At 39.0% G+C, this 22,695-nt stretch overlaps 1 protein-coding gene across 3 annotated transcripts in view; it reads right to left on the bottom strand.

Moving 5' to 3' along the window:
• Lpxn (leupaxin) overlaps positions 1-22,695 on the bottom strand; it is a 39,377-nt gene that overhangs the window by 4,957 nt on the left and 11,725 nt on the right. For all 3 annotated transcript variants that reach the window (XM_036176614.1, XM_036176601.1, XM_036176607.1), the window contains 5 exons: positions 20,399-20,445; positions 6,328-6,427; positions 3,383-3,550; positions 2,277-2,450; positions 2,077-2,158 (listed from right to left, as the gene is read on the bottom strand). In XM_036176614.1, coding sequence (XP_036032507.1) covers positions 2,077-2,158; positions 2,277-2,450; positions 3,383-3,550; positions 6,328-6,357 — 454 coding nt within the window. In that variant the 5' untranslated portion in view covers positions 6,358-6,427; positions 20,399-20,445. The remainder of the gene's footprint in view (positions 1-2,076; positions 2,159-2,276; positions 2,451-3,382; positions 3,551-6,327; positions 6,428-20,398; positions 20,446-22,695) is intronic.

Below are 22,695 nucleotides of genomic sequence, written 5' to 3'. Positions count from 1 at the left end.
ATCTCTGTGAGTTCAAGGCCATACTGGAAACTGCCAGGCATAGTGATACATGCCTTTAATCCCAGGAAGTGATGTCAGGAAGCAGAAAGATATATAAGGCATGAGGACCAGGAACTAGAGGCTTTTAGTAGCAGTTCAGCTGAGATCCATTTGAATGAGGACTCAGAGGCTTCCAGTCTGAGGAAACAAGATCAGCTAAGGAGCTGGAGAGGTGAGGTTGGTTGTGGCTTGTTCTGGCTCTCTGATCTTTCAGAATTTATCCCCAATACCTGGCTCCTGAGTTTTTTATTTAATAAGACCTTTTAAGATTCGTGTTCTCACATTCACAGACGAAATAAAAATGCAATAAAAATTTGGGTCGTATAAAACATGAAAATAGAATCTTAATGAAAACCTCTCAATTATAGAAGCTGAATGCAGTTTTAAGAATTATGAGTGCAAACAGTTCCCACTATTTATTAATATAATTCCTATAGAATTCTATGTTGAGGCAACTCAAGGACAGTGACAGAATAAAAACATGTAAGAAATTATCTAAATTATAAAAGAATCACAAAGAAAAGGAGAAAAGGGAAGGAGATGCCACTATGCAATATCAGTAAGGGTTTTTGATGGTTTTTGTTTGTTTGTTTCATTTTATTTTTATAATGTAAATTACAGGAGTGGCCTCTAACTTGACAGAACTAAGGCTGAAAGGGATAGCCACTTTCACTGCTGGGGTCTTCAGCATGCCATCTCCCAGTAACTGAATGCAAAGTACTCCTCTACTTTAGACAGGACTGGCTCAAGGTTTGAAAAGCCACTGGAAGATCTGATGGCCCACCCTGTCACAAAACACAGGGACTATTTGAAACTATTTAGTAGAGTGGGTGCCCTAGGATACCTTAGAAATAAGTTGGGCGTGGGGGGGGGGAGGTGAATTGAGAAAAGCTGGCAAGTTAGCAGCTTCTCGGCCCTGAAGCTCTCCCACCTGGTTAAATTCAGTGGGCCTCAATAATCAAACAAACAAATCAACAAAAAGTCATCAGTGTGGAAAGGGTACTCATCAGGAGGAGGAAGGAGGTAAAATAAGGTAGATAGGACATTAGAGAGTAAAGTTATAGTAATCAGGATGCACATTATACATGTACAAAGTTATCAAAACCCAATCAAAGGAAGAAGAAATGGGGTCCAGGAAGCAGAGGATCTGAAGAGAAAGGTAGTAACAACAGACTCCAGGGGTACTTTGGGGAGAATGACCAGAATGACTGCTAATTAGCAGGAAGAAAGCATTTCAGGTTGGAGCAGGAGGGTTGGCCTCTCTTGCCATATCACCAATAAAATAAAATGGAGCAGACTTCTTACCCAGATGCAGCTGACTGTTTTGATAAAAATTTCAAGGCTTTATCAGGTAAATTAGTGGTAATTACAGTGAAAACTAAGCTAGAAGGAAGCAACTCAGATTTTAATTCCAAGAGAAAAAAAAAAAAAACAGTTCATACCTTTAAGTAATAGGGACACATTGTGTGTGTTTGGGGGGCAGGGGAATAATGTGTGTTTGCATGTTTGTGAGAGTACAAGCAAGCACATGCCATGATTCATGTACAGAGGTCATGAGAACCTCTGGTGGCAGTCCTTTCTTTCCATGTTTGAGACAGTCTCTTTTGTTTGCACTGTGTACATTAGGCTAGCTGGCCTGTGAACTTCTATGATTCCCCTGTCTCCACCTCACATCTCTGGCAGGAACACTAGTGTCACAGACTTGCACTACCAGGCCTGGCATTTAAGCAGATTCTAGGGATTCACTCAGGTCTTCTTAATTTTTGTGCAGCAAGGGCTTTACCTACTAAGCCATCTCCTGAGGGCACAATCTGTTTTTAAATGATGAATTTTTACTTCTTTAATTTAAAAAAAAAAAATCAACTGAAACTGAAAGTGGTAATGTTGGGGAAAGGTGGAGAGATGACATCTAGGCATGAAATTGGCTTGTAAGAGGCAGTGCGAGAACAGAAACTCAGCAGACAGCAGTCCCCAAGGAACAGTGCTGCAGGCCTTGCAGTCTCTCACCCTGGGGTTAGCTGCAGCCTCTCCTCTTACCTTCTGCACCAAACACCTCTCCACAGTGCGAGCAGAAGAAGTGCTCTGGGTGCCACGTCTGGTTCATTGCTGTCAGCACTTTCTGGAAACAGGATACATGCAGAGGCATTAGAAGGCTACAGAGTTGTAAAACATGCCCAGTATTCCTAATGAGTGATCAGACAGTACATGGGAGCTGGCAGGGGTGGGGAGTTACTCACGTCCATGATGGGAGAGGCACAGTAGGCACAGCGTGGAGAAAATAGATCGTGGTAGTCTTTGGAACAGTAGGCCAAGCCACTCCGCTCAAAGAAGGGACTGGAGCCAATCTCCTCCTTGCAGTGAGTGCAGACAAAGTGCTCTGGGTGCCAGGATTGCCCCATAGCATGGATCACCTGGGGATATCACAGAGCCTGACATGGCAGTGCAGCAGAATGCACCTCTAGACCGCACTCTGTGTGCTGCATTCCATGTAGACAACACCTCCTGAGTTATACACTAGCAAGGCCCAGACCCAGACTACACTAAGGTCATCTGCAACCATTTCTTAAAGGACAGTACAAGGGATGTGCCATCCTGACTAGGAAAGAAGCCAAGCAGATTTTACTCCCCAGTTCTGAGTACCTTGCTTCTCAACCTTCCAGAGTCAAACTGGAAAGCCCTGTACTGTGTGGATTTGGTGATAATGATTCAGAGCAAGTCTCAGTGTCTCTTTTTAAGGTTACATTTAGCTGATATTGCAGTGAATAAATTTAAGTCCAGAAATGTCTGAAGAGAGCAAGCAGTGAGAAAGGGCATCTATCTCAGTAACGGCAGTGAATACAAATGATTAGGAATTCAAATTCAGAAGCTAGATCATCCTGGACTCAAATGTTCCCTTTGCTTCTTTCTTACTAGACCTAGGTCTTGCCAGTCAATGTCTCTCAGCTCTTGACTTACTTGATTTTGCAAAAGACATGAAAATAAAACCTCCTTAAAAAGTTAATTCAAGCCAGGCGGTGGTGGCACACACCTTTAATCTCAGCACCGGGGAGGCAGAGCCAGGCAGATCTCTGTGAGTTCGAGGCCAGCCTGGTCTACAGAATGAGATCCAGGACAGGCACCAAAACTACACAGAGAAATTCTGTCTCAAAAAACAAAACAAAACAAAACAAAAACAAAAAACAAAACAAAAAAGGTGATTCAACTTATCTCAGGGTCCAGAGTAATATAAGTAGTTGGTGGTTTTTAACAATTACTAAAATATCTTAGAATATAAAGAGAAAGAGCTATTCTTGGATACCCACAGACACAGACCAATTGGACCAACATCCTGGAATCACCCCACCTTCCCAGCAATTGGCTTCTGGCAGGAAGCACAGTGGCCCTTAGGAACCGTGGCAATCCCAAGATCTTGCAGTTCCTGTTCCAAACCCCCAAGCATTGAGTCCAAGGATGTCTTGTGGTCCTGCTTCTCTGGTAAGTGTTTCTTGCTGGCGTCTGCTGTCACTGAAACCTTGGACAAGGAAAGAACCATGAATAGGAATCAGCCTGTGTACACCTTTATTCTTTTTGACATTTGCCATATAACTTATCCTTTCACCTTGGATGGCTGATCTTATTGTCTTCCCCTAACCTTCCTTCAAGGAACTGGAGACACCAATAAAAACACTTTTATTTCCACTTCATTTTAAAATCCTTGAGCAAAATGAAATCTGATCATTCGTCATTTATTTGCAAACCTTCTGTTTGCCAAAAAAGAAAAAAATCGAGTGGATGACGAGTATACTCTTTGTATCTCTTATAGTGACCCTAGGTGAAAATTAGTCATTTCTCCTTTTCATTCATTTATTAATTGCCAATCACCTAATTTGTCACAGTCAGTATTCCAGGAACTTGTTATAAAGCAGTATATAAGCATACCAAGTTTCTAACCTCACAGAATTTTCATTCTATGACTGGCAGGTAATCAACATATGCTGCATGTCAGATAAACAAAAGCTGTACGTTATATAAGAGATAGTTGTGATGGAGAGTGGTATGGTGAGTATGAACTAATTTAGGAGAAAGTGCCTCTGAGGAAGTGATGCTTGAGTATATGTACTCCAAGGCCCAGATACACTGACATTAGTGAGATGGTCACAGAGAAAGAAGGCCCGAGGGTGAAACCATTTGGCACACTGGAAGAACAGTTACAAGATCAACAGGGTGAGAACAAAAGCACTAAGACTGAGCACACAGAAGTGTGAGGAGAAAAGCAAAAGGTCACCTAGGTCCTTTATGGCAAAAGTTGGATTTGTATAGTAAAGTGATAGGTGAGACTGAAGGGAGGCAAATCTGAGAATGAGGGAGCAGATGTACAATACTTTGTAATGATTTGTGTAATGTTTAAAGCCAGTGTTAGAAGAAAAAGCAGTGTGGTTGCATTTATTCGAAGACAGATCCAAAATTATAAACCATTCAAGTCAGTTTTACACAGACACACACACAGACACAGACACACAGACACACAGACACACACACACACACACACACACACACACACACACACAGCGATTTTTTTTCCCTTCATCATTTCATGTCCTTTTCTTCATGGGCAGTTGCTACCATCTACCTACATAGTGTTTATCTCATCATACAGATACAGTGGCTATCCCTTAATTGTTTTAATCACCAAATGGATATTCACGGTTTCATATCCACTATCCTCACTTTGTCTTCCCAATCTCATTTTCTATTTCACAGTAAAAGGCCTTCTTGTTGAAGCAGCCTGGCTCCCAACGTTCTCCTAAATAGTTCTGCTAATATTTGCCTTCAAGCCTCTAGTTATTCAATCTTCATTACCTATAATAACCTCACATTATTTTACTACTCACTATGCTCATTTCCCTTAAAAAAAAAATTGATCCTCAAACAGATTTCTTTCTTCCCCTCTATATAATGGAAGTTAGTCTTTGAGAGGTATCTATCAAAAGGATTAATTTCCAGAGGTAGCAAAATTGTTATTAATTTTATATTTGAAAAATAACTAAGTAAAAAATAACAATATATTCTCCACATCTACATCTCTTTGCTTGCATATTCCAAAACACTTATGGACACATATGTCAAATGCAGTATATTCTGATGACCTGCAGGGGGCAAAATGGTACAATCCAAGACAAATGATATGGAAATGATTTACTGTAAACATATTTGTACTTTTGATTTTGTGCAATGTATATGTATTGTTTAGTTTTAAAACACACACTTTAGGTTAAAATTTAAACATACCAAGACACAATTTAACAAGAAAACACAGCATAAGTTTCCTAATATGATTGTTTTTTCTAGCATCATCAAGTATGCAACATAAGTTAATTCACTCAACTTTAGTGTTGATGTTAGCTATTTATAGAGTGTTAATGATCAGAGAACCTTGTCTGTGACATTTCTTCATCTGTCCCTCCAGCAGCTATGTGTTTACTTACTCACTGTGTGATAGGCACTATATGGGATATTGGGGATCTCATGCTGATATAGCCCTGCCCTCCTCTATCATACAAATTTTAACAGTCTGCCTTAAACATTCATACTGATTTCATGAGTATGCATCTTAAATTCCAACCAGATTTTAAAAGGTTGAATTCTCTGTATAAGGAATACTAAGTCTATGTCCTTGATAAATGCTTAAGAATCCTGATCTGGACTTTGCTCTTTGCCAGGAACCATGAGTTTGCTGTTTTCACTCTACAAAAAAAGAGCAAAGTTTATCACGGCATGGTCTCAGAACTCATCCTTCCTACTTTGGTCTCCCTTGCTCTGTGTCTCAGCCTGCCCACCGGCCTCTTTATCCTGCTCAGGTATGTCTTTTTAATAGACCTTCTGCATCATCACCCTTTCGTGCAGTCTTTACCATCAAGGCTGTGTCCAACTCTTATCATTATGTGTCCATACCTCTCCTATTCTTCAGTGTCCATCCTAAATCCCCACAACTTCTCTGATAAAATCTGCTTAACCTATCAAAATCCCTGGGGTTTGCTCCACTCATTTTGGAAAATCACCATCATTTTATTCTAAAACCTTTGCAGAGTTTTATGACTGGCTGTACCAAGAACACCCAATCTCCTCCAGATCAAGGCCTATACCATGTTATCTTTCATGCCCAAATGAGTTTCTCCACTGAATTAAATGTAATCTAGGAAGATGAATACCACCTGAGAATTCCCAAGCAGAGATGAAGGACTGACTACTACCATCTTAACTTGGTGCCTCTCTGGAACCCAGAGACCTTATTATCCATACTGCACCCACCTTGGCCTGCATTTCACTCAGGTGGGCCATGAGTTCATCCAGCTGAGCAGCTGCTGAGGTTTTAGGAGGTGGTACTGATTTCTTTGGCTCTTGGACCTCACTGTAGACAGAAGGAAAAAAAAGTTATACTAACACATGAAAATTCAAATAAATATTAAGTCACACATAAAGTATCAGAGGATACAATTTTACCTATTCACCTATTTGATATGAATCTAAAAACCAGAGATGGAGTATTTTAAATACAGCTGCTATTCTAAATAAATAAATAAATAAATAAATAAATAAATAAATAAATACCCTATTTGTTCTCGTATATGAAGAAAAGTGATGGACATGTCTCAATTACAAGAGTCCAAGCAACATTAGAACACAGATTTAAAGCCATTGCTTACATTTTAATAGAATTTTTAAAAATTATTTTTAAAGTAATACACAATAAAAAGGTTCAAACCAAGGGACTTGAGTAAGCATTCCTCTAAAAATGACTAACAGCCATCAGTTATACAAAAAGGTGCTCAACCTCATTAATTACCAGAAAAATGCAAACCTCATTAATTACCAGAAAAATGCAAACCTCATTAATTACCAGAAAAATGCAAACCACTATTACGAAGAAATACCACTTTATAGCCACCACAGCATGAGGCAGGTTCTGGCCAAAGTGTAGAGAAGTGAAAGTGATATAAACTGCCAATGCTCTGTAGGTTGGTGTAGTCGCCATGAGAAACACTGTGAAGACTTCTAAAAAATGAAAAATAGAACTACCATATGACCCAGCCATCCCTCTTCTGTGAAGGAAATGAAACCAACACACTCTAAAGAAGTCTGTGATCCTATGTTCCTTATAGTGTCATTTACATAGCCAAGATATGGAAATAATCAAAGCGTTTGTGGATTGATGAATGAATGAATTGAGAAGTTAAACTGTAATAGATGGCATAGACACTGGAATATAATTCAGTCTTAGAGAAGAAAGAGATCTTGATATTTGATTCAACATAGATAAGCCTAAAAGACATTGTACAAAATGAAATAAAGAAAAAAAGTAAAATATTGCATCATTGTACTTATATGCTTATATGTAGAATGTAAAAGATTAAATATATAGAAATATAAAACAGGGAACTCCCATCTGGACCAGAGGTGAGTGCCTGGGGTTATAGCCAGAGAGGCAACTGCGCCTGGGTCCCACCACTGGAACAGGCCACCCAGGGAGGACCTGACCAACTTGGCCCCAGTTTCCTGCAAATTGGCCCGCCCTGCCAGAAGACTCCCCTTTTCTAAGACGGCAGGCAGACACTGCAGTCTCCACACCCTGCCCCCACACCCATCTGCTGGAGACCCCAGCCACTTCCTGAGACTCAGAGACCAGCCCCAAGCTTCAATCCTGCCCTGGAACTCCCATCTGGACCAGAGACCAGAGGAACTCCCATCTAGACAAGAGGAGCTCCCATCTGGACAAAATAAGGAGACCCCAGGGACTTCCCGAGACTCAGAGTCCAGCCCCCCAGCTCCTATCCAGCCAGCACTCTCATCTGGACCAGCTCTCCCATCTGGCCCAGAGCTTCCATCTGAACCAGAGAGAGGCTCCCTAAATCTGTCAACTCTCTCTGGACCAAGTACACTGATAAGACCAAGAACTAATCCATGAGGAGATGGGCAGACATCAAGGCAGAAGTACATACAATAACATAAAGAGCAATACAGCATCACCAGAACCTAGCCCTTCTCCAACAGCTAGACCTGAACATCACGGAATGGAAGAAGAAGAAGAAGAAAACAACCTTATAAGTAACATCATGAAGAGGCTAGAGCCCTATATAGAAGAAAACAAAAATAAAGTAGAGGAACAGACACACAAAAAATGGGTAGAATGCTATAAAAAACTAGAGGAAAGGACAATTAAAGCAGAAGAAAACAATAAGTCCTTGAATGAAAATCATGAAAAAGCAAGGGAGAAAACCCATGATCTGAAGAAGGAAATAGAAAAAATGAAGAAGACACTAGCAGAAGGAATGTTGGAAATAGAAAATCTGAGTAAACAAACAGGAACTTCAGATGCAAGTATAAACAACAGAGTGCAAGAGATGGAAGACAGGATCTATGGTGTTGAAGATATGTTAGAAGAAAGATTCATCAGTCAAAGAAAACACTAAAACCAACAAAGTCATGACCCAAAATGTCCAAGAAATTTGGGACACCATGAAAAGAACAAACCTATGAATAATAGGGATAGAGGAAGGAGAATACCAACTCAAAGGCACAGAAAATATATTTAACAAGATCATAGAAGAAAACTTTCCCAACTTAAAGAAGGAAATGCCTATGAGGATACAAGAAGCCTATAGAAAACCAAACAGTGTACACCACCCAAAAAAGTTCCCTTGCCACATAATAATTAAACAACTAAACGTACAGAATAAAGAAAGAATATTAAGGGCAGCAAAGGAAAAAGGCCAAGGGACTTATAAAGGCAAGCCCATCAGAATAACACCTGATTTCTCAGTGGAGACTTTGAAAGCCAGAAGGACCTGGACAGATATAATGCAGACACTAAGAGACCATGGATGCCAGCCTAGACTAATATACCCAGCAAAACTTTCAATCATCATAGATGGAGTGAACAAGACCTTCCAAGACAAAACCAGATTTAAACAATACTTATCTACAAACCCAGCGGTACAGAAAGCACTAGAAGGAAAATTCCAACCTAAGGAAGGCAGATACACCCATGAAAACACAGGCAATAGATAACACCACAGCAGTAAACCCCAAAGAAGAGAAGTACACACACACTACCACCAAAATATAAAAATAATAACAGGAATGAACAATCACTGGTCATTAATATCCCTTAATATCAATGGACTTAATCCACCTATAAAAAGACACAGACAAACAGAATGGATACTAAAACAGGACCCATATTTCTGCTGGATACATGAAACACACCTCAAATTCAAAGACACCTCCTAAGAATAAAAGGCTGGGAAAAGACTTTCTAATCAAATGGTCTTAAGAAGCAAGCTGGTGTAGCCATCCAAATATCCAGCAAAATAGATTTCAAACTAAAATCAATCAAAAGAGATGATGAAGGACATTACATACTCATCACAAGAAAGATACACCAAGATGAAGTCTCAATTATGAACATTTATGCCCCAAACACAAGGGCACTCACATATGTAAAAGAAACATTACTAAAGCTTAAATCACATATAAAACCCCACACATTAATAGTGGGAGACTTCAACACCTCACTTTCACCTCTGGACAGATTTGCCAAATTGAAACTTAACAGAGACATAAATGACTTACCTGATGTCATGGCTCAAATGGACTTAATCGATATCTACAAAACATTCCACCCAAACAAAAAAGAATATACCTTCTTGTCAGCACCCCATGGAACCTTCTCTAAAATCGACCACATACTTGGCCACAAAGCAAATCTCAACAGATACAAAACAATTGGAATAACCTCCTGTGTTCTATCAGACCACCATGGTTTAAAGTTAGATTTCAACAACAGAAAAAAACTACAGAAATCCTATAATCTCATGGAAACTGAATAATGCTCAACTGAATCACCAATGGGTTAAGGAAGAAATAAAGAAAGAAATTAAAGACTTCCTAGAGATCAATGAAAATGAATACACCACATACCCAAACTTATGGGATACTATGAAAGCAGTGCTAAGAGGGAAATTCATAGCACTGAATGCCCACATAAAGAAGCTGGAGAAACCTCATGCTAGTGACTTGATAGCACACCTGAAAGCCCTTGAAAAGGAAGAAGCAAAGTCTGCCAGGAGGAACAGATGCCAGGAAATTATCAAATTGAGAGCTGAAATCAATAAAATAGAAATAAAGAGAACAATGCAAAGGATTAATGAAACAAAGAGTTGGTTCTTTGAGAAGATCAACAACATAGACAAGCCCTTATCCAAACTAACCAAAAGACAGAGAGAGAGCATCCAAATTAACAAAATCAGAAATGAAAAGGGAGACATAACAACAATGAGGAAATCCAGAGAATCATCAGGTCATACTTCAAAAACCTCTATTCCACAAAACTGGAAAATCTAAAAGAAATGGATAATTTTCTGGATAGGTACCACATACCCATGTTAAATCAAGACCAGATAAACCATTTAAATAGTCCAATAACCCCTAAGGAAGTAGAATCAGTCATTAAAAGTCTCCCAACCAAAAACAGCCCTGGACCTGATGGTTTCACTGCAGAATGCTACCAGATCTTCAAAGAAGACTTAATACCAATACTCTTTAAATTGTTCCACACAATAGAAGCCTTCTATGAGGCTACAATTACCCTGATTCCTAAAACAAACAAAGATGCAACAAAGAAAGAGGACTGCAGACCGATCACCCTAATGAACATTGATGCAAAAATACTCAAAATTCTGGAAAACAGACTCCAAGAACACATCAAAACAAATATCCACCATGATCAAGTAGGCTTCATCCCAGGGATGCAAGGGTGGTTCAACATACAAAAGTCCGTCAATGTAATACACCATATAAACAAACTCAAAGAAAAAAACCCACATGATCATCTCACTAGATGCAGAAAAGGCATTTGACAAAATCCAACACCCCTTCATGATAAAGGTCTTGGAGCGATCAGGAATACAGGGGACATACCTAAACATAATAAAGGCAATCTACAGCAAGCCAACAGCCAAATTAAATGGAGAGAAACTCAAAGCAATACCACTAAAATCACGAACAGGGCAAGGCTGTCCCCTCTCCCCATACTTATTCAATATAGTACTTGAAGTTCTACCCAGAGCTATAAGACAACATAAAGAGATTAAGGGGTACAAATTGGAAAGGAAGAAGTCAAGCTCTCCCTATCTGCAGATGACAGGTTAGTATACATGAGTGACCCCAAAAATTCAACCAAGGAACTGATACAGCTAATAAAAACCTTCAGCAACATAGCAGGATCCAAGATCAACTCAAAAAAAAATCAGTAGCCCTCCTATATACAGTAGACAAACAAACTGAGAAGGAAATCAGAGATACATCACCCTTTACAATAGCTACAAATGATATAAAATACCTTGGGGTTACTCTAACTTAGCATGTGAAGGACCTACATGACAAGAACTTTAAGTCCCTGAAAAAAGAAACTGAAGAAGATGTCAGAAAATGGAAAGATCTCCCATGCTCATGGATAGGCAGGATTAACATAGTAAAAATGGTGATCTTACCAAAAGCAATCTACAGATTCAATGCACTCCCCATCAAATTACCAACACAATTCTTCACAGATCTGGAAAGAATAATACTCAACTTCATATGGAAAAACAAAAAACCCAGGATAGCCAAAAGAATTCTGTACAATAAAACAACCTCTGGAGGCATCACAATCCCCAACCTTAAGCTCTACTATAGAGCTACTGTAATAAAAACAGCTTGGTACTGGCATAAAAACTGACATGTGGACCAATGGAATTGAATTGAAGACCCTAACATTAACCCGCACACCTATGAATATATAATTTTTGACAAAGAAACCAAAAATGCACAATGGAAAAAAGAAAGCATCTTAAACAAATGTGCTGGCATAACTGGATGTCAATGTGTAGAAGGCTACAAATAGATCCATATCTGTCACCGTGCACAAAATTTAAGTCCAAGTGGATCAATGACCTCAACTTAAATCCAGTTACTCTGAGCCTGATAGAAGAGAAAGTAGGAAGTACTCTTGAATGCATTTCACCAGATATCACTTTCTAAATATAACACCAGCAGCACAGATACTGAGAGAAACAATCATTCAATAGGACCTGTTGAAACTGAGAAGCTTATGTAGAGCAAAGGACACAGTCAACAAGACAAAGCGACAGCCTACAGAATGGGAAAAGGTCTTCACCAACCCCACATCTGACAGAGGGCTGATATCCAGAATATATAAAGAACTCAAGAAATTAGACATCAAAAATGCCCAACAGTCCGATTAAGAAATGGGCTATAGAACTAAACAGAGAATTCTCCACAGAGGAAGTTCAAATGGCTGAAAGACATTTAAGGAATTGCTCAACATCCCTAATTATCCAGGAAGTGCAAATCAAAACGACTCTGAGATACCACCTTACACCTGTCAGAATGGCTAAGATCAAAAGCACAGAAGACAGCTTATGCTGGAGAGGATATGGAGCAAGGGAAACTCTCCTCCACTGCTGGTGGGAATGCAAGCTTGTACAGCCACTTTGGAAATCAATATGGTGATTCCTTAGAAAATTGGGAATCCATCTCCCCCAAGACCCAGCCGTAGCACTCTTGGGCATATACCCAAGGAATGCTCAATCATACCACAAGGGCATTTGCTCAGCTATGTTTGTATCAGCTTTGTTTGTAATAGCCAGAACCTGGAAACAACATAGATGCCCTTCAACTGAAGAATGGATATAGAAAATATGGTACATATACACAATGGAGACTACTCAGCAGAGAAAAACAATGACATCATGAGGTATGCAGGCAAATGAATGGATCTAGAAAAAATCATCCTGAGTGAGGTAACCCAGACTCAGAAGGACAAACATGGTATGTACTCACTCATAGGAGGATACTAGATGTAAAACAAAGATGACTAGACTGCTACACAACTCCAGGGAGACTACCTATAAAACGGGACCCTAGGAAAGACACAGGGATCGCCCAATGACAGAGAAATGGATGAGATCTACATGAACAACCTAGACAACAGTGGGAGTAATGAAGGGCAAGATTTGAGGGAAAGAAAGCTTAGGGGAGCAGGAGATCCCAGCTGAATCAAGAACAGAAAGGGAGAACAATGAATAACAGACCATGATAAATGAAGACCACATGAGAACAGGAATGGGCAGAGTGCTGGAGAGGTCCCCAGAAATCCACAATGATACATCCTCTGTAGACTGCTGGCAATGGTCGAGAGAAAACCTGATCTGACCTAGTCCGGTGATCAGATGGCTAAACACCCTAACTGTCGTGCTGGAACTCTCATCCAATAACTCATGGAAGTGGATGCAGAGATCCTCAGCCATGCCCCAGGTGGAGCTCCAGGTGTCCAACTGTCGAGAAAGAGGAGGGTCTGCAAGAGCGTGAATTGTTGAATCCAAGATTGCAAAAAGCACAGGGACAAATAGTCAAACGAATGGAAGCACATGAATTATGAACCAAAGGCTGTGGAGCCCCCAGCTGGATCAGGCCCTCTGGATAAGTGAGACAATTGAATAGCTTGAACTGTTTGGGAGGCACCCAGTCTGTGGGACCAGGGTCTGTCCTTAGTGCATGAGTTGGCTGTTTGGAACCTTGGGCTTACACAGGGACACTTTGCTCAGTCTGGAAGGAGGTGACAGGACCTGCCTGTACTGAATCCACAAGGTTTAAATGAATCCCCAGGGGTGCCTTGATCCTGGAGGACATGGGAATGGAGGGGAGTGGCTGGGAGGAAGGTGAGGGTGGGTGCGGGAGGGGGGAGGACAGGGGAACCCATGGCTGATGTATAAAATTTAAAACACATAATAATAAAGAAAAAAAATATAAATCAAAGGTTCCTAGGAATGAGAAAGTGGACAAGAAGTGAAATATAGGCCACAGGACCCAAAGTAACAGATATATGTCTAGAGATCTAATGTACAAGTTGGGATTTATAGGTAATAAAAATGTGCATATTTGAAATTACTACTAAATTTAAAAATGTGTTCATTTACTTCATTACATCAGCGTAAGGACATTAATAATAACCTCAGAGTTACCAATAACTCATCAATGTTGCATTAAGAGCCAATAAAGCATGTCTAACTGGTGTCATTTGACCAAGAGCAAGCCTACGTTTGAATTCTCTACTTTGCTCTCAATGTGTCTTCCATCATTTCTAATGAAGTGTTTCTGCTGTGTATGTCTTAAACAGGACAGAAAGTGCTGTATGAGTAAAGAATGAAGAATACTTTACAAAATCTCTAACAGAGTTTCACAGGGATTAAGTCACTAATTCAAACTGACACAGTCAACATTTATGGTAGATATTCATTTTATAAGGCTGTTATTGGCCTTTGTTCTGTTTTTAAAAAATGATTATCATAACACACACACACACACACACACACACACACTACTCAAGTCAGGAGTACATAATTTAAGATTATAGTTATGAATTGGCTTAGGTTATCAAAGTTGATTACAAGGGAAACTCAAGGTAGGTAAGTTTGGTTGTTACATTGTTCTCTTAAAAGTATGTTAAACAAACAGGCTGAGTATACAGCAGGATAGTAGTCTAAAGTCTTAAGTGACCTTAAGGTGTACTATTAACTCTAGCTGTAAAGTCCAGCAAAAGTTCCAATCTCTTAGAATATAACAGATATTTTTATGATAATGGCATTACCACACTTCACTAAAATAAACATTCACTATTTATATGTATCCTATATATTATGTTGCAAACACTGAATATGTACAATAAATCAAGAGAAGACCCACATAAATGAAGATGTATACTATGTGTCACTTTCCCACTTCAAATTCAATAAAATTTCATAAAAATCCCAGAAGAATTATTTGAGCTATCAATAAGATTATATTAAAACATATGGGCTAGAACACCCAAGAAAAAACTTATAAGGTTTAAAAGGTTGGACATGGTGACACATATCTGTAATCCTTGCAACTGTGAGGCAGAGGCAGGCAGATCTGTGTGAGTTCCAATCCAGCCAAAGATACATAGACACTATCTGAAAAATAACAAAAATAACAACAAATTTTAGGACAAAAAGTTTGTCCCAATAAAGGTAACATTTTATAAAATAAAAGTAATTGGGAGCAAGCAGTTATCATGCAATAGTACAAACGAGAGTAATTAAATGTGTGCCATGGTAACAGAACTAACTGATCCAAGGAGCAGACTATAACACCCAGAAGCAGGCCCTGCACCTGTAAAGATCCAGCATGTCGCATGAGGCATTTCAAAGAGTCAGCAATATATTTAATGAGTCAATGAACCAAAATCTGTGTGGAACAAAATAAACTTATAGCCCTCAACACATCAAACATGAACAAGTGAGTGGAACTGAATATATAAAAATTTTAAAACATTAAAATACTAGGAGGAAATGGATGATTTTAAAACGTAGAGCCTATAAGGCATTTTTAACCAAGGGAATAAAATTTAAATGATGGGAACTAGAGAGATAGCTCAGAGGTCAAGGGCACACACTATTCTTGCAGAGGACCTGAGTTTGGTTCCCAGAACCCACATGGCAGCTTACAACTCCCTTAACTCCAGTTTCAAGGGTTCAAACACCCTCTTCCGACCTCCATGTACATCAGGAAAATAAATGCTACAAATATATAAATGCATCAAAATATCCATATATATATATATATAATTAATTTCAAAATAAAGAAAAGGTTTCTTTAAAATCGTCTGGAATAAAACAAAAAAGAAAATATATTAATAAAGTCTATTTTGCAAAATTATTATAGTTAAATCATATTCAAAATGTTTGTAAAACTTCTATAAATTAAAAAAGCAAACCAGTGAAACATCAGCTTAAAATCAGGTTTAAGAATGATAAAAATACATGTTTATTATTATAGACATGAACGGAAGTTCCCAAAAGGTAATTGTGACTTCAGCTAAGCCTAAAAGGCTGGTTAATTGACTTGAACTTCAATGATTGTAGAGAAGTTGGAATGTTGCAGGTCCAGAGCCTAACTGAAATGTGTTTGGGGCTATATTTAGACCCATAAATAGTCATTTTCTTGCTCACATAATCCTGTGACTAATAGATAAAATCTTGTGGAATGCTTTAACTTAACAAAATCTTAGTTTCCACCAATCATTGAGAGTAAGAATACCATCAAATTAGTTTCAACCCACCTCCGTAATGTTTCTGCTAATGTGTTTGAGCATTTCTTGATTAATGACTTTCCTGATTTTGGTATTATGTAAACTTGATCTAAGTTTTACCGTGTTGTAACATGAACAAATCTGTGCTCAATGGCCATGGTCACTTATATTTGGCTTCAGAGTAAACTATCTCACATCTCCTTTGAAATCAGAGTTATCTTTCACATTGGCATACGAAAATATGCTTGATCCCATCAATCTTTAAGCAAACAATTTAAGGGAGAAATGAACTTTTACCTATTAATCACAATTTTAAAAACTTGGCAATATGCATTGTTAATCAAGATTATACACATTTATACACACACACACACACACACACACACACACACACCATAGGTATTTTACAGATTCCTAAAACCCTCTTCAAGACAGAATCTATCAACATTTCAAATGCAAATACCCTTTAGTTCAGCAACTTCACTTTTAAATCTACATCCTACAGAAAAACTGAACACAAACATGAAAATATAAACTAGGACTATTTGGGGGAGGAAATGAAATAGCCAGAGAGGAGACAGAAACAGTTAAAAGGGCAATGAGAGAGGAACAGATCAGAACAAAGTACAATGCCAGGTATGATAATGCCACAAAAACACCCACTAACTTTGTATGATGGAGTGGTTCCCCATTTGAATTTGGCCCCCACTTGGTGATGCTGTTGGAAGAGACTTTGGGAGGTTCAGCCTAGCTGAAGAAAGCATAACACTAGGAGAAGGCTTTGAGAGTTTATAGCCCTGCTCTCCTGTTTGCTCTCTCTGCTCTGTGTTTGTGGTGGAGTTGTGACTTCCCCACTTCCTCCTCTTGCCACCATGCTTGTTGCTAACTGCCATGCCTCACTGCCATGACAGTCCTTTATCCCTTCCAGAACTGTAAGTCCAAATGAATTCTTTCTTCCATAAGTTGCCTTGGACATAGTATTTTATCACAGCAGTAGAAAAGTAACAAATACATATGCTGACTTAAAATTAATTCAAAGACAAAATGAGAAAAATTAGGGAGATATATAGATATACACATATATACATACATAGCAGGAGAGATGTATAACAAAGGAAGTTTATTACAATACAGAGTTCTTGAGCAAATAAAAAGTAAACTAAATAGTGTTTTAGCCAAATAAATTATGGTTCATCTATTTTACAGAATAGCATGCAATTGCTAAAAAATGTACATATAGACTTAGATAAATTGAGAAGTAATTCTAAAATATGTTGTTACATTTAAGAAGCAAGGCCTAGAACAATATGAAAAATACCCCTCCACAGCTTCCAGGGCTCAAGCTCTAGTCTTGGGCTTTCACAGCAGGCACCGTACCAGCTAAGGTGTCTCCCCAGCTCCAAATGTAGTTTTTATATGGGCCTCCTTATTCATAAAGCCTCCTCACCTTACAGCTGGAGAAAATTTGTTCATGTTCAAAAAAATGCCCACACTCAATGTATAGCATATAAACAGAAGGGACCATTGTCAGGAGTCTCTAACATCAGCTGACTCAGCAAAATACTAATGTACACAGGAAATGCAAACATGAAGAGCTGAGAGTGACAAATTAGAGGCCCATTATGGGAAATATTCTTGAAAAGAGAGAAACTTCACATTAGAGACATCTGATCTGTCCCTGGCCTTTTAAACATAGGAAAAATGTTTTGCTATGTCATGAGCTACAAGCTGCTTTGTGATTCAGAGATTTTAATAATACAGATCACAACACAAACATATTTGAGAGAATGTACAGAATATACACTTCCCAACAAAGGAACTTCATTGTGCTGAGTTTTCCTTTGTTTAATTATTATATTTTGTGAGTTGTTCCTCCATACTATTAGAACTGCTATTTTTGCTCATGTAATAAACTTATAAACTACTGCCATATTGCTACTGATGTGCAATGGTTAGAAATATCCCAGTGCTGCAGTCAGAGCTGCTACAAAGCACACTTTCAAGGATTCCTGGGAGCAGTGTGCAGCTCATTTATGCAAACAAGAGTATAGGATGAAAACCGATGTGGGACTCTACTTTCTGAGTTTAGCATTCTGTGCTAGCATGCCACTGTTCATGCCAAATTTATAAAAGTCCCACATAGTTATGGATGGATTTTATATCATCTTCCCACACACATATTCACTGTAGATATGACTTGGTAATGGACAGTATACCAGTCAAAGTATTCCAGTCCATAAAAAATAAGCAAGTTTGAGTAAACAAATGAAATTAATGTAGAAAATCAATTATACAGATGGTGAGAGAGCTAATAAGTAAAACAGAAGACACTGGGATTACCAGAAACCTACAGCAGCAGCAAGTCTTCACCACCCCTAAGCTAAAAGGACAAAATGCATGACATCATCCTCAGCAGAGTCCAGGGCCTTTGTTCAGTGCACTGAAACAACAGCAGGTTGTCATGCTCTAGTTGACGAGATGCAGCTGCTGATAGAAACATTGCAAAGTTAAGGGCTAGGACCTGGGCAAGTGCCCTGCCTTTTCCTACTCAGCAACTGCCGGTCTCTCCAGCATTTCTTATTGGCCAGAGCCCATGACAGCCAACTGTTCTGGAGCCTGAAAAATCCAACCACCAGTGTTAGATCCCTAAAGCATGAAAAGTTAGGAGTTGGGGCTCAAGAGGGATCCCAAGATAGCCTGCTTTTTGGATATGAGATTTATTAAAGGAAGTATTAATGCCATAGATAGACAGACAGAAGGCAGCATGGTGGAGGCTCTGAGGAGAGTTCAGGTCCAAATGGCAGAGTGAGAGTCCCTTATACATTTCAGGGAAAGGGGGAGATTCTATACCACCTAACTGATGAATAGTCCATGATTTACGCTTGCGGTCAGGCTATCTCTGATATCTGGCTAGTGTGTGTATGTGCTGAAGGGTGGTCTGTTAATATGGATATATATATATATAATCAGCTATAAGCCTAGGGAGAGTAAGAATCTAGAAAAACAAGTAAATGAAAGACCTTTACAAAAATGGCCTGGTCCTAACTAACAGAGCACAGGACAAAGAAAGGAAAGGAGGCCAGAGACCCAGTGCTGTAGCGGGGAGCTGTCCATAAGATAGTGTCGCGATCAAATAATTGATCACAATGCCAGACATACCAGAAAATGGCTGGTGCTTGGACTGGTTTTCATACAACATTTGAGTATTCACATGTATTTCTATTGACACTTTAAGAAAACACACATTTGCTGAGGGCCTCTTGAGTACAGGCACTGTTTTCTTATGGTTTGTTTTTTAACTACCTGGGGGGGTGGGTGCAGGGGTGAAGACAATGAAGAAGTATTCACCACCACTTCCTGGAGCTGGAATAAATAGGTAACGTGTATTAATAAACTAGCTTCACTCCCACCACAGTAGAAAGTGACCTCAACTGGGAAGTTTTTAAATGACTTCATGTACCTCAAGTCGTTCCCTGTTGCATCTCCCATGTGTGCTCTATATGCCATGATTCTGAGACCAGATAGTGTAGTGGAGCACTCCATGCTGAGCACAAAACCTTAAAAAAGAGCCCTTTTTTTTTTTTTTAATGAAAGCTATGATTAAAGAGAGAGAGAGAGAGATGAAAGAGGTGGCCTTTCTGTTTCTTGTCTGTTTTAGACTACTGGTTCTACTTTGACCAGGAGAAATGATTCAGCAAGTGAATCTATTCCATGTGTAACTTTTACTAAGGGGATATTCTTCCACCATGTAAATAAACTTTGAGCGGACCTAGAAAGTAGAAGTATGCACTCATTCGTCTGTGATGGACCCTTGTTGTCTTCTTGCAGCCCTGATCCTGGCATTGACACTGCTGGACCCTTGCTTAAGTTTATTCAGGTGTCTTTTCTCTTCTGAGCACTGTTGCATAATACCTAGAACTGAAATGCAAAAACATCTGTGCTAACTCTGGAACGTTTTGTCCTTTTCAGGTGGTAAAGAAAATACAGAAACCCACTGCCCCCAGCCTGGACAGCTGTCTGGAGGAAAAATACCGTGGGAAGCTGCCAAGTCAGCAAGCATAGAGGGGTTCTGCCTCTGTTCAAAGGCTCTGGGGAGAGATATGAAGGAAGTCCAATAATAATTTTTATAAACCAAATTACTGCAATTATTAATAATAATTACCCAATAACTTTTAATTTTGAAATTATTTATTAGAAACCAAAGCATACCTGTAGACATTGGGTTCCTGGATATTGGTCGTATACACGAGCTGCACCTAAGACATAAGTGACAGAAAAGAGCAAAGAATGACATCTGAATGGAACACTGGTGCTTATCAACATAGAGAGTGAGGGAAGTTTGTAGCTTCCAAAGGGGATAACTAGAAGAGCATGATGGTACACACTTGTCATCAAAGCTACTTGGGAAGCTGAGGAAAAAGAAGCATGAGTATCAGATTAGTCTGGGCACAACATTAAGAATTTGTCTCAAAGCAAATAATATAATAATAAAAAATAATAATAATAATAATAATAATAATAATAATAATAAGCAATAACTAGTATATTGCTTAAATGTTTCCAAAGGCAGAGTTACCTTCCATCATGCAGAAAAAAAAATTCTAAACAGATAAGTTGGTACCTGAACAAGTACTACCCTCCCTGCCTTAAAAAGAAGGTATAAAGTTATATATCATCCTCATATAGGAAGCATAAAACAATATGGTGGCTCAGGGGAAGGCCATTTAAGCACAATGGTGACTAGGGAAGGCTAGAACACAAACTTGCCTTATGAGAAGTAATAATGTGTCAACCAAAGATGTGCCTGGACCACACTTCATCTATTAATTTACTGAACAGATACTTACTGAGTAACCAGTACATTCCAGGGCATAAAATGTTATATCCAAACCACAAAACAAAACAACCACACTAAAGCCAAATCTGGGGAATGAAGATGTAGCCTCAGCTGGAGGAGTGTTTGCCTAGTATCCATGAGGCTCTGGGTTCTAATCCCAGCACTCTATAAACCTGGCATGGTGGTGTAATCCTGTTACGCCAACAGTTGGGAGCTGGAGGCAGGATCAAGAATTCAAATTTATCCTTCCCTGCACAGTGAGCTCAAAGTCAACCTAGGTTACTTGAGACCCAACTTAAGAAAAAAAAAAAAATGAGTACTCCAGAGCTTATATTTTATTGGCAAGAAGTAGATATAAAGGTTCATCAAAGCTGGGCGGTGGTGGTGCACGCCTGTAATCCCAGCACTTGGGAGGCAGAGGCAGGTGGATCTCTGTGAGTTTGATGCCATCCTGGTCTACAGAGCTAGTCCAGGACAGGCTCAAAAGCTACAGAGAAACCCTGTCTCAAAAAACAAAACAAAACAAAACAAAAAAAAAAAGGAGTAGAAATTAAGAAATGTGGCAATAGAAACAGTTATAAATGCATTGATGGGGGAAAACTCACTGAGTAGATGACACTTGAGCAATGACTTACATGAAGTTATGAAAGCAATCAGGTATCAGGGTAATTTTGATCATGTGCAAGGAATGATGGGAATGACTGTTGAGCAACAAGGAGGCCGGTGTGGCCTGTGCAGGGAAGCAGGCAGAGGGGCTAGATCTGCAAGCGGTAATCATGCATTTATTCAGCTCAAATGGAGATACTTACAAGGAAAAGGAGGGGTCTTTAGAAATAATATGAGAGAGAGAGAGAGAGAGAGAGAGAGAGAGAGAGAGAGAGAGAGAGAGATCTAGTCCAGAACGCAAGCTCCTGCCCCATCTTCATCAGTGTTGATATTACAAATACATGTATCACAGTTCCCTAATAAACTACATATTACTAGCCAAACAACTTCATTGTATTGTATTGGTAGGCCTATAAAATAATTCTCATCAAGGTAAGGATGTGGTGGTTCATGTCTTCATGCCTTTTAACCACAGCACTTGAAAAACTGAGGCAAGACGGCAAGCTTGAGGCCAGCCGGAGTTACATGGTAACTTTCTCAAAATAATCACAATAGAAATAACAATAATTTTGCTCAAAACCTCTTTTCCTCTTTTTTTTTTTTTTTTGAGGCAGAGCCTCATGTAGCCCAGGCCAGATCAAACTTGCCATGTAGCTGAAGCTAGCCTTGAAGTTCTAGTTCTCTCCCAGATGTGCCGGGACAACAAGAGCAAGCCACCACACCTGAAGAAATTTATTTTCTATACAGCTTTCTCCAAAATAATTTAAAACAACACATAGCTATACACATGATGGGAAACTTCTTTAGTGTTCTTAGTATTACTTACACATTTAAAACAGCATAAGAAAACAACTCTCAACATATAGTCACATACTTTAATCAGTAATGTGGTTATTGTTAGCTCTAACATTTTGATTTAGGAAATATATAGGGCTGTCATTTTTTGAATTTGTAATGTTCTCCAAAGCTACATTTTGTGGTTATTAGATTTGAGATTGCTGTTATCTTTAATTTGGGCTTTTCTCTAGGGCATTGTGCTTTTAGTAGAGATGTAATCTTAATG

This window comes from Onychomys torridus, chromosome 1 (assembly GCF_903995425.1).
Source record: "Onychomys torridus chromosome 1, mOncTor1.1, whole genome shotgun sequence".
NCBI classification, from domain to species: domain Eukaryota; kingdom Metazoa; phylum Chordata; class Mammalia; order Rodentia; family Cricetidae; genus Onychomys; species Onychomys torridus.
Note: the sequence above shows the minus strand (reverse complement) of the source record. Positions and strands in the feature narration are given on the sequence as shown.